The 11,186-nt window shown below is 51.1% G+C and overlaps 1 protein-coding gene across 2 annotated transcripts; it reads left to right on the plus strand.

The window, feature by feature from the left end:
• Window positions 1-3,175: 3,175 nt before the first annotated feature.
• On the plus strand, window positions 3,176-10,560 carry pycr3 (pyrroline-5-carboxylate reductase 3). Of its 2 annotated transcripts, none has more exons than XM_004915011.4 (6): window positions 3,176-3,321; window positions 4,970-5,034; window positions 5,276-5,455; window positions 6,449-6,637; window positions 6,936-7,028; window positions 8,146-10,560. In XM_004915011.4, the coding sequence occupies exons 1-6, from the start codon at window positions 3,231-3,233 to the stop codon at window positions 8,326-8,328; spliced, it is 801 nt and encodes a 266-aa protein (XP_004915068.1). In that variant the 5' UTR covers window positions 3,176-3,230; the 3' UTR covers window positions 8,329-10,560. The 2 variants fall into 2 exon arrangements, with proteins under 2 accessions (XP_004915068.1, XP_004915067.1); XM_004915010.4 differs by having other exon boundaries at window positions 3,177-3,321; window positions 6,449-6,661.
• Window positions 10,561-11,186: the final 626 nt, after the last annotated feature.

Raw genomic sequence — 11,186 nt, forward strand, 5'->3', positions numbered from 1 at the left:
AGTGGTACTGGCAGATACATTAGATAGGTACAAGGAAGGGGGGTTACAGGGGGGGCTGGGAAGTTGTGGGATCCCCCCCCTGAATCAGTGGTACTGGCAGATACATTAGATAGGTACAAGGAAGGGGAGTTACAGGGGGGCTGGGAAGTTGTGGGATCCCCCCCCTGAATCAGTGGTACTGGCAGATACATTAGATAGGTACAAGGAAGGGGAGTTACAGGGGGGCTGGGAAGTTGTGGGATCCCCCCCCTGAATCAGTGGTACTGGCAGATACATTAGATAGGTACAAGGAAGGGGAGTTACAGGGGGGCTGGGAAGTTGTGGGATCCCCCCCCTGAATCAGTGGTACTGGCAGATACATTAGATAGGTACAAGGAAGGGGAGTTACAGGGGGGCTGGGAAGTTGTGGGATCCCCCCCCTGAATCAGTGGTACTGGCAGATACATTAGATAGGTACAAGGAAGGGGAGTTACAGGGGGGCTGGGAAGTTGTGGGATCCCCCCCCTGAATCAGTGGTACTGGCAGATACATTAGATAGGTACAAGGAAGGGGAGTTACAGGGGGGCTGGGAAGTTGTGGGATCCCCCCCCTGAATCAGTGGTACTGGCAGATACATTAGATAGGTACAAGGAAGGGGAGTTACAGGGGGGGGGCTGGGAAGTTGTGGGATCCCCCCCCCCTGAATCAGTGGTACTGGCAGATACATTAGATAGGTACAAGGAAGGGGAGTTACAGGGGGGCTGGGAAGTTGTGGGACCCCCCCCCTGAATCAGTGGTACTGGCAGATACATTAGATAGGTACAAGGAAGGGGAGTTACAGGGGGGGCTGGGAAGTTGTGGGATCCCCCCCCTGAATCAGTGGTACTGGCAGATACATTAGATAGGTACAAGGAAGGGGAGTTACAGGGGGGGCTGGGAAGTTGTGGGACCCCCCCCTGAATCAGTGGTACTGGCAGATACATTAGATAGGTACAAGGAAGGGGAGTTACAGGGGGGGCTGGGAAGTTGTGGGATCCCCCCCCCTGAATCAGTGGTACTGGCAGATACATTAGATAGGTACAAGGAAGGGGAGTTACAGGGGGGCTGGGAAGTTGTGGGACCCCCCCCCTGAATCAGTGGTACTGGCTGATACATTAGATAGGTACAAGGAAGGGGAGTTACAGGGGGAGCTGGGAAGTTGTGGGACCCCCCCCTGAATCAGTGGTACTGGCAGATACATTAGATAGGTACAAGGAAGGGGAGTTACAGGGGGGCTGGGAAGTTGTGGGATCCCCCCCCTGAATCAGTGGTACTGGCAGATACATTAGATAGGTACAAGGAAGGGGAGTTACAGGGGGGGGGGCTGGGAAGTTGTGGGATCCCCCCCCTGAATCAGTGGTACTGGCTGATACATTAGATAGGTACAAGGAAGGGGAGTTACAGGGGGAGCTGGGAAGTTGTGGGATCCCCCCCTGAATCAGTGGTACTGGCTGATACATTAGATAGGTACAAGGAAGGGGAGTTACAGGGGGAGCTGGGAAGTTGTGGGATCCCCCCCCTGAATCAGTGGTACTGGCAGATACATTAGATAGGTACAAGGAAGGGGAGTTACAGGGGGGGGGGCTGGGAAGTTGTGGGATCCCCCCCCTGAATCAGTGGTACTGGCTGATACATTAGATAGGTACAAGGAAGGGGAGTTACAGGGGGGGCTGGGAAGTTGTGGGATCCCCCCCCTGAATCAGTGGTACTGGCAGATACATTAGATAGGTACAAGGAAGGGGAGTTACAGGGGGGGCTGGGAAGTTGTGGGATCCCCCCCCTGAATCAGTGGTACTGGCAGATACATTAGATAGGTACAAGGAAGGGGAGTTACAGGGGGAGCTGGGAAGTTGTGGGATCCCCCCCCCCTGAATCAGTGGTACTGGCAGATACATTAGATAGGTACAAGGAAGGGGAGTTACAGGGGGGCTGGGAAGTTGTGGGACCCCCCCCCTGAATCAGTGGTACTGGCAGATACATTAGATAGGTACAAGGAAGGGGAGTTACAGGGGGGCTGGGAAGTTGTGGGATCCCCCCCCTGAATCAGTGGTACTGGCAGATACATTAGATAGGTACAAGGAAGGGGAGTTACAGGGGGGGCTGGGAAGTTGTGGGACCCCCCCCTGAATCAGTGGTACTGGCAGATACATTAGATAGGTACAAGGAAGGGGAGTTACAGGGGGGGCTGGGAAGTTGTGGGATCCCCCCCTGAATCAGTGGTACTGGCAGATACATTAGATAGGTACAAGGAAGGGGAGTTACAGGGGGGCTGGGAAGTTGTGGGACCCCCCCCTGAATCAGTGGTACTGGCAGATACATTAGATAGGTACAAGGAAGGGGAGTTACAGGGGGGGCTGGGAAGTTGTGGGACCCCCCCCTGAATCAGTGGTACTGGCAGATACATTAGATAGGTACAAGGAAGGGGGGTTACAGGGGGGGGCTGGGAAGTTGTGGGATCCCCCCCCCCCTTATCAGTGGTACTGGCAGATACATTAGATAGGTACAAGGAAGGGGAGTTACAGGGGGGCTGGGAAGTTGTGGGATCCCCCCCCCTGAATCAGTGGTACTGGCAGATACATTAGATAGGTACAAGGAAGAGGCTGATGCCTTTTGAGTAACTAGAGGGTTAAATTAACCCTTTGCTCCGGGGCTGGGAGGCTTTTGGGGCCACACTGTGGGGGGATGAGGTGGGAGACAGAAGGGTGAGTTTAATGGGAGTCATTTACCAACCGAACCTACTATGCAGGAAGGAATGAGGGGACAGAGCGGTACAAGGGGCTGAGGGGGAACAGATCTCACAGGAATATCCCCCCCCCCCCCTGTGCCCGGGGCCCCGACCTCAACCCTAAAGTTTTAAAACTACTATCCCCCTGTATCCACTAACCCCCCCCCCCGTTACACTTAGTAACACTATCTCCCCCGGACTGACTGGCCCCCCATACACTATCAGAGCCTTACAGCCGGAGCCAACCGCACAAAACTTCCATCCCAGCCCCTCCCGGACCGGGCACCTCTTTCCGCGGGAAACGCCACACACTCACCTGTCCCCCCGGTCTCATTAGCGGAGCGGTCTCAGGGAGGCGCTTATAAAAGATCGGGTATGTGACGTCACTTACCTCGCACCAATTACATCCCTGCCTTGGCTCACACCTCCCATTTGCCTCCTCCCGCGGCCGCTGATTGGCTGGTCGCACTGCCAGTCCCTCACAGCTATGGCCGCCGCTCCGCATGTTCCTGTGCCGGTGGGATGTATCGGTGCCGGGCGTATGGCTCAGGGGGTCCTGGAGGGGATTCTGCGCGAAGGTACCGCCCCAACTCCTGCCCCACTGTTACTGTTATACCCTTGTCCCCTGGCACTGCCCATAGTTACACTGGTACTGCTGTCCCCTCAGTGACTGCTAATATCCTTATCATTTACAGTAGGGGGTACATTATCCCTTATAATACATGAGTGATACTCAGAGTTCCCTGTATAACTCAGCCTGCAGCCTTGTGCCTTTATATGGGGGGCACAGAACCCCTCAGTGACTGCTAATATCCTTATCATTTACAGTAGGGGGTACATTATCCCTTATAATACATGAGTGATACTCAGAGTTCCCTGTATAACTCAGCCTGCAGCCTTGTGCCTTTATATGGGCACAGAACCCCTCAGTGACTGCTAATATCCTTATCATTTACAGTAGGGGGTACATTATCCCTTATAATACATGAGTGATACTCAGAGTTCCCTGTATAACTCAGCCTGCAGCCTTGTGCCTTTATATGGGGGGCACAGAACCCCTCAGTGACTGCTAATATCCTTATCATTTACAGTAGGGGGTACATTATCCCTTATAATACATGAGTGATACTCAGAGTTCCCTGTATAACTCAGCCTGCAGCCTTGTGCCTTTATATGGGGGGCACAGAACCCCTCAGTGACTGCTAATATCCTTATCATTTACAGTAGGGGGTACATTATCCCTTATAATACATGAGTGATACTCAGAGTTCCCTGTATAACTCAGCCTGCAGCCTTGTGCCTTTATATGGGCACAGAACCCCTCAGTGACTGCTAATATCCTTATCATTTACAGTAGGGGGTACATTATCCCTTATAATACATGAGTGATACTCAGAGTTCCCTGTATAACTCAGCCTGCAGCCTTGTGCCTTTATATGGGGGGCACAGAACCCCTCAGTGACTGCTAATATCCTTATCATTTACAGTAGGGGGTACATTATCCCTTATAATACATGAGTGATACTCAGAGTTCCCTGTATAACTCAGCCTGCAGCCTTGTGCCTTTATATGGGGGGCACAGAACCCCTCAGTGACTGCTAATATCCTTATCATTTACAGTAGGGGGTACATTATCCCTTATAATACATGAGTGATACTCAGAGTTCCCTGTATAACTCAGCCTGCAGCCTTGTGCCTTTATATGGGGGGCACAGAACCCCTCAGTGACTGCTAATATCCTTATCATTTACAGTAGGGGGTACATTATCCCTTATAATACATGAGTGATACTCAGAGTTCCCTGTATAACTCAGCCTGCAGCCTTGTGCCTTTATATGGGCACAGAACCCCTCAGTGACTGCTAATATCCTTATCATTTACAGTAGGGGGTACATTATCCCTTATAATACATGAGTGATACTCAGAGTTCCCTGTATAACTCAGCCTGCAGCCTTGTGCCTTTATATGGGGGGCACAGAACCCCTCAGTGACTTCTAATATCCTTATCATTTACAGTAGGGGGTACATTATCCCTTATAATACATGAGTGATACTCAGAGTTCCCTGTATAACTCAGCCTGCAGCCTTGTGCCTTTATATGGGCACAGAACCCCTCAGTGACTGCTAATATCCTTATCGTATACAGTAGGGGGTACATTATCCCTTATAATACACAACCTTATGGGGATCAACAGCTTATTAATACATTTATATATATTTTAAAAGGGAAAATTGCGGCTCAGAATGTTACGGTGAGTGCCCCAACGGACCGCAATCTGGAGAAATTCAAGGTAACCCATGTTGGTGTTATTTTTTTTTTGGTGGGGGGGGGGCAGCTAATTACATTTGGTTATTTGTGAATGGCATTATACCTCATAGCAGGACTTATAACCTGTAATACATTTATGGTTATTTTCCCATCTAAAGGGAATTTTTTTACAGTTAGTTCAGTTGCAATTGGAGGTAAATGATAATAATAATAAAACAGAATCAGAGCAGTACAGGGAGCTAATTCTGGGTTATTCCCCTCAGCTTCGCGGCTGCCGCACGTCGCACAATAACCGCTCGGTGGTGTCTCGCTGCCGAGTGGTGTTTTTGGCTACTAAGCCCCATATCATTCCCTCGGTCCTGGAAGAGATTTCCCCAGAAGTGACTGCTGAGCATGTGATCGTTTCCATGGCGGCCGGGGTCACGCTGCAGACCCTGGAGACGGTGGGTATAGTGGCTGTGATTCAGGAATGAATGTATATAGAATACTCAATAATAAGAATATTCCCATGAATTCAATGCCCCTGGGTGGGGGCGTACAAGCGCAGTGTACAGCAGCCCTAGTACCCTGGTCTTAGGCAGGAAGGAAGTGCTTCCGGAAAGGGAATTCTGGGAAATGTAGTCTTTATATACCCATCTTTCAAGGAGTTGCATGATGGTGCCAAATGCCCACAGATATTAGGGAAGGGTGTGGCTTATACTTGTACCCACCCAGGCTTGGACTGGGATTCAAAATAGGCCCTGGCATTCCCAGTACCCAGAGGCACAAACAGCCCCCCCCCCCAGCCCAATAAATAGTGACTGTCTGTGGCACCTTACAGCCCCCCTGGCATTCCCAGTACCCAGAGGCACAAACAGCCCCCCCCCAGCCCAATAAATAGTGAGTGTCTGTGGCACCTTACAGCCCCCCTGGCATTCCCAGTACCCAGAGGCACAAACAGCCCCCCAGCCCAATAAATAGTGACTGTCTGTGGCACCTTACAGCCCCCCTGGCATTCCCAGTACCCAGAGGCACAAACAGCACCCCCCCCAGCCCAATAAATAGTGACTGTCTGTGGCACCTTACAGCCCCCCCGGCATTCCCAGTACCCAGAGGCACAAACAGCCCCCCCAGCCCAATAAATAGTGACTGTCTGTGGCACCTTACAGCCCCCCCCTGGCATTCCCAGTACCCAGAGGCACAAACAGCCCCCCCCCAGCCCAATAAATAGTGACTGTCTGTGGCACCTTACAGCCCCCCTGGCATTCCCAGTACCCAGAGGCACAAACAGCCCCCCTGGCATTTGCCAGAACCCACAGATTGCCAGTCCAGGCCTGTACCCACCCTGAGGAATATGCCATCCACAGACTAGTACAACAGCTAGGGGGCGCAATTGAGTCTCCCTGATATGAATGCAGCACTGTCTTTATACTGTTCCTATTCTCTATTCTCTCCAGAATTTGCCTCCTGGGACCAAGGTTATCCGCATGATGCCCAACCTGCCCTGTGTGGTTCAGGAAGGGGCAGTTGTATTTTCCCGGGGTCGCTGTGCCGGCGAGGGGGAAGCCAATCTGTTTCAGAGCCTGGTCCGTACGTGCGGGCTGTGCGTGGAGGTTCCAGAATCCTATATTGACATTCACACGGGGGTGAGCGGCAGCGGGGTGGCTTACGTAAGTACGGGGGACGCTGCTCATTGGTCCCATTGGCTATTCCGAAACAGCTAATGACTAATAGACTTTGATCAAAGTGGCCCAAGTCCGGCCTTGTTGGGCGCCCAAACAAGACATCACCCCTAGCCGTATATATTGAATGAAGCGGGTCACAGTAGAATTGTTTTGTCCGTAGACCTATTGGCCAAATGGGCCGCCTCGAGCCCAGTGATCTGAGCGTTTACTGTGGCCCCCGAACTGCTTGGCCCAACCTGGCCCCTCTCTCTCCCTGCAGGTTTACACATTCGCCGAGGCTTTGGCCGACGGGGCGGTTAAGATGGGGATGCCGGGCGCCCTCGCCCGACAGATCGCCGCTCAGACTCTGCTGGTGAGGTTCTGTAGAACTGTAAGACTAACCTTTATACCATTCACTGGTCTCCTTAGTGGCCTTGTTCTGCTCCGTGTAAGCTTTTGCCAAAGCCTATAAAATAGAAGCTAAAGGTTTACTTGCCCTTTGTGCTACTGCCCCCACATGTACGGGCCGGTGGTTCACACGTGGCGCTCATCTCTGGTTGGTTGCCGGCAGCGCTAGGGCTACTAGCCTTGTGCTAAGGTGCAACCATAACCTTCCGAAAGGCCCTGTTGGTTGGCACAGCACTTGGGCAAGGTACCGCCCCCGAGGAACCAGTAAGGTGAGTTCTTCCAACTTTGACCCCAAACAACCTATAATCCAAAAACATAGTTCCTATGGCAGTGCCATTATGATTCTACCGTCTACATGATGTAAAGGGTTAAAGTCCTTTCACTGTACAGGCTTATTAAAGGGCAAGTAACACCATAAAGGGGTTGTTCACTCTTGAATTTAACTGGTATCTTGTAGAAAGTTCTATTCTGAGACAATTTGCAATTGGTCTTCATAGTTCAGTATTTGTTATTTTTTGAATGATTTAGCTTTATATTCAGCAGCTCTCCAGTTTGGAGTTTTAGCAGCTTTATGGCTGCTAGAGTCCAAATTACCATAGCAACCAGGCAGTGGTTCGAATGAGAGACAGGAATATGAATAGGGGAGGGGCTAGATAGAAAGATATGTTATAAATAGTAACAATAACAATAAAACTGGAGTTTCAGCAGCTGGTTTCTAGGGTCTCAACTACCTTGGCAACCAGGGTGTGGTTGGAATGAGAGACTGCTATATGAATAGGGGAGGGACTGAATAGAAAGATAAGGAATAAAAAGTAACAATAAAACTGGAGCCTCACAGAGCAATAGGGTTTGGCTGCCGGGGTCAGTGACCCCCATTTGGAAGCTGCAAAGAGTCCGAAATAACGATAAAAAATGAAGACCAATTGAAAAATTGTTAAGAACTGGCCATTCTACAACCTACTAACAGTTAATTTAAAGGTGAACCGCCCCTTTAAATAGGATCTCTTATTTTTCTCAGTTTGCACTATTCTGTATACGCAGCAGATTTGTCTTTATGATCACATTTCTTTCTCCCCCCCCAGGGGGCGGCCAAGATGCTTCTGCAGAGTGAGGAGCACCCAGCGACCCTGCGGTCGGACGTTTGCACCCCGGGAGGAACGACCATTCATGGGCTCCACGAGCTGGAGAAAGGGGGCTTAAGGGCCACGGTCATGAACGCTGTGGAAGCGGCGACAACAAGGGCAATGGATATGGGCAGAAAGTAGAACTTCTGGTACCGGTCCGGCCCATTCACAGAAGGGGGGGAGCTGCAGGCAGATGATTCTATGTTAATAGGGGGGTCCAGGTTTGACCGAAGCAAACTCCGCCTACCAATGGCATCGTTTGGCCCCAGGCACAGTGCCCAGACCTTGCCCTGCAGCATATGATGCTTTTATTCCCTTATTAAAGGGCAAGTAACACCATGTTCTGAAACATTTCAGCCTCAGCAGCGGTGCCAGACCCTCCTCCGGCCCCCGACAATGATATCAAATCGGCATTGTGGGTGGCGACCACTTGTTACCCCCGGACTCTCGTCCTATCAAAGCCCCCAACGCTGCGGGGCAAATGTGCGGCTGTGACGGGAGACAGGATCCTCTTCAGACACATAAAATAAATACATAGAAAATTCCAAATTCTGCTGAAAAAATGTTAGGCTCATTTTTGTGTGCAAACCCCCGGCCTGGGGTAAATAGGAGATCAGAGGGAGAAGTGATAGTGGCACAGTATTGGTCAATATAGGCCACTCCTTTTGCATCTCCCAGCAGCCTCCCCCACCCCAGGCACAGTATTGGTCCATATAGGCCACTCCTTTTGCAACTCCCAGCAGCCTCTCCCACCCCAGGCACATTATTGGTGCATTTAGGCCAGTCCTTTTGCAACTCCCAGCAGCCTCCCCCACCCCAGGCACATTATTGGTGCATTTAGGCCACTCCTCTTGCAACTCCCAGCAGCCTCCCCACCCCAGGCACAGTATTGGTCCATATAGGCCACTCCTTTTGCAACTCCCAGCAGCCTCCCCCACCACAGGCACAGTATTGGTCCATTTAGGCCACTCCTTTTGCAACTCCCAGCAGCCCCCCCCACCCCAGGCACTGTATTGGTCCATTTAGGCCACTCCTTTTGCAACTCCCAGCAGCCTCCCCCACCCCAGGCACATTATTGGTGCATTTAGGCCACTCCTCTTGCAACTCCCAGCAGCCTCCCCACCCCAGGCACAGTATTGGTCCATATAGGCCACTCCTTTTGCAACTCCCAGCAGCCTCCCCCACCACAGGCACAGTATTGGTCCATTTAGGCCACTCCTTTTGCAACTCCCAGCAGCCTCCCCCACCCCAATCACAGTATTGGTCCATATAGGCCACTCCTCTTGCAACTCCCAGAAGCCTTCCCCACCCCAGGCACAGTATTGGTCCATATAGGCCACTCCTTTTGCAACTCCCAGCAGCCTCCCCCACCCCAGGCACAGTATTGGTCCATTTAGGCCACTCATTTTGCAACTCCCAGCAGCCTCCCCCACCCCAGGCACTGTATTGGTCCATTTAGGCCACTCCTTTTGCAACTCCCAGCAGCCTCCCCCACCCCAGGCACTGTATTGGTCCATTTAGGCCACTCCTTTTGCAACTCCCAGCAGCCTCCCCCACCCCAGGCACAGTATTGGTCCATTTAGGCCACTCCTTTTGCAACTCCCAGCAGCCTCCCCCACCCCAGGCACAGTATTGGTCCATATAGGCCACTCCTTTTGCAACTCCCAGCAGCCTCCCCCACCCCAGGCACAGTATTGGTCCATATAGGCCACTCCTTTTGCAACTCCCAGCAGCCTCCCTACCCCAGGCACAGTATTGGTCCATATAGGCCACTACTTTTGCAACTCCCAGCAGCCTTCCCCACCCCAGGCACAGTATTGGTCCATATAGGCCACTCCTTTTGCAACTCCCAGCAGCCTCCCCCACCCCAGGCACAGTATTGGTCCATATAGGCCACTCCTTTTGCAACTCCCAGCAGCCTCCCTGCCCCAGGCACAGTATTGGTCCATATAGGCCACTCCTTTTGCAACTCCCAGCAGCCTCCCCCACCCCCAGTGCACTTAGGATGAAGAAGATTCTGCTGGGTCCCAGGCAACCATTGCAGAATAATATCTTATTGGTCCCCAGACTGACAGGAAGCCATGATTACAGGCGGCCTATCGAGTGCTGATTGCGGGTGAATATTTTTACCACATCATAGTGTCTATCAATATACAGTCCTAGTAACTGACCCAGGCAGTATCAGATATAACACTGATGCACTTACCCCACTGCCCCTGTGAGCCCCCCATTACCCGGAGTGGAGAGTGGTGGTTGAGCCCAGAGACACACCTTGCTGGGAGGCCACAATGGTACGACCCAACCTACACGTCTGTTTCAATTACCCAAAATGCTGTAAATAAAGAATTTTTTGGACAAGTTCGTTCATTTAAAGGGAAAGTTTCCCTATAAAGTGGCTTTTATTACACTGGTGATTATACACAGGTATCAGTGGCGCTGCATTGAGCTGGCAGGGATTGGGCATTTCTGTGACTTTCCTTACCTGTGTGTCCTGAGATACGGGGGCATCTATTCAGGGCTGTAACCCCCCACACTGGGGGCCCAGGTAGCTTTTAAAATGGGGGTCACTGACCCCGGCAGCCAAACCCTATTGCTCTGTGAGGGTCCAGTTTTATTGTTATTGTTACTTTTTATTCCTTATCTTTCTATTCAGCCCCTCCCCTATTCATATATCAGTCTCTCATTCAAACCACTCCCTGGTTGCTAAGGTAGTTCAGACCCTAGCAACCAGCTGCTGAACCTCCAACTGGAGAGCTGCTAAACAAAAAGTGAAATAACTAAAAAACTGCAAATAAAAAATGAAGACTAATTGCAAATTGTCTCAGAATATTATTCTCTACATTATACTAAAAGTTGAAGGTGAATATCCCCTTTAAAAGGAGAGGGGCTGAATAGAATATAAAAAGTAACAATAAAACTGGGGCAGTAGGTTTTTGGCTGCCGGGGTCAGTGACCCCCATTTGAAATAATTCAAAAACTATAAAGAATAAATAATGAAG

The sequence above is a fragment of the Xenopus tropicalis genome, chromosome 6, assembly GCF_000004195.4.
Source record: "Xenopus tropicalis strain Nigerian chromosome 6, UCB_Xtro_10.0, whole genome shotgun sequence".
Lineage (NCBI taxonomy): Eukaryota > Metazoa > Chordata > Amphibia > Anura > Pipidae > Xenopus > Xenopus tropicalis.

What these genes read in the sequence shown, in the direction of transcription:
- pycr3 (XM_004915010.4), top strand. Translation starts at nt 3,231, where the DNA reads ATGGCCGCCGCTCCGCATGTTCCTGTGCCGGTGGGATGTATCGGTGCC. An exon ending in GCAATCTGGAGAAATTCAAG is followed by an intron (nt 5,035 to 5,275) that starts GTAACCCATGTT and finishes TATTCCCCTCAG; the next exon opens with CTTCGCGGCTGCCGCACGTC. An exon ending in GCGGCAGCGGGGTGGCTTAC is followed by an intron (nt 6,662 to 6,935) that starts GTAAGTACGGGG and finishes CTCTCCCTGCAG; the next exon opens with GTTTACACATTCGCCGAGGC.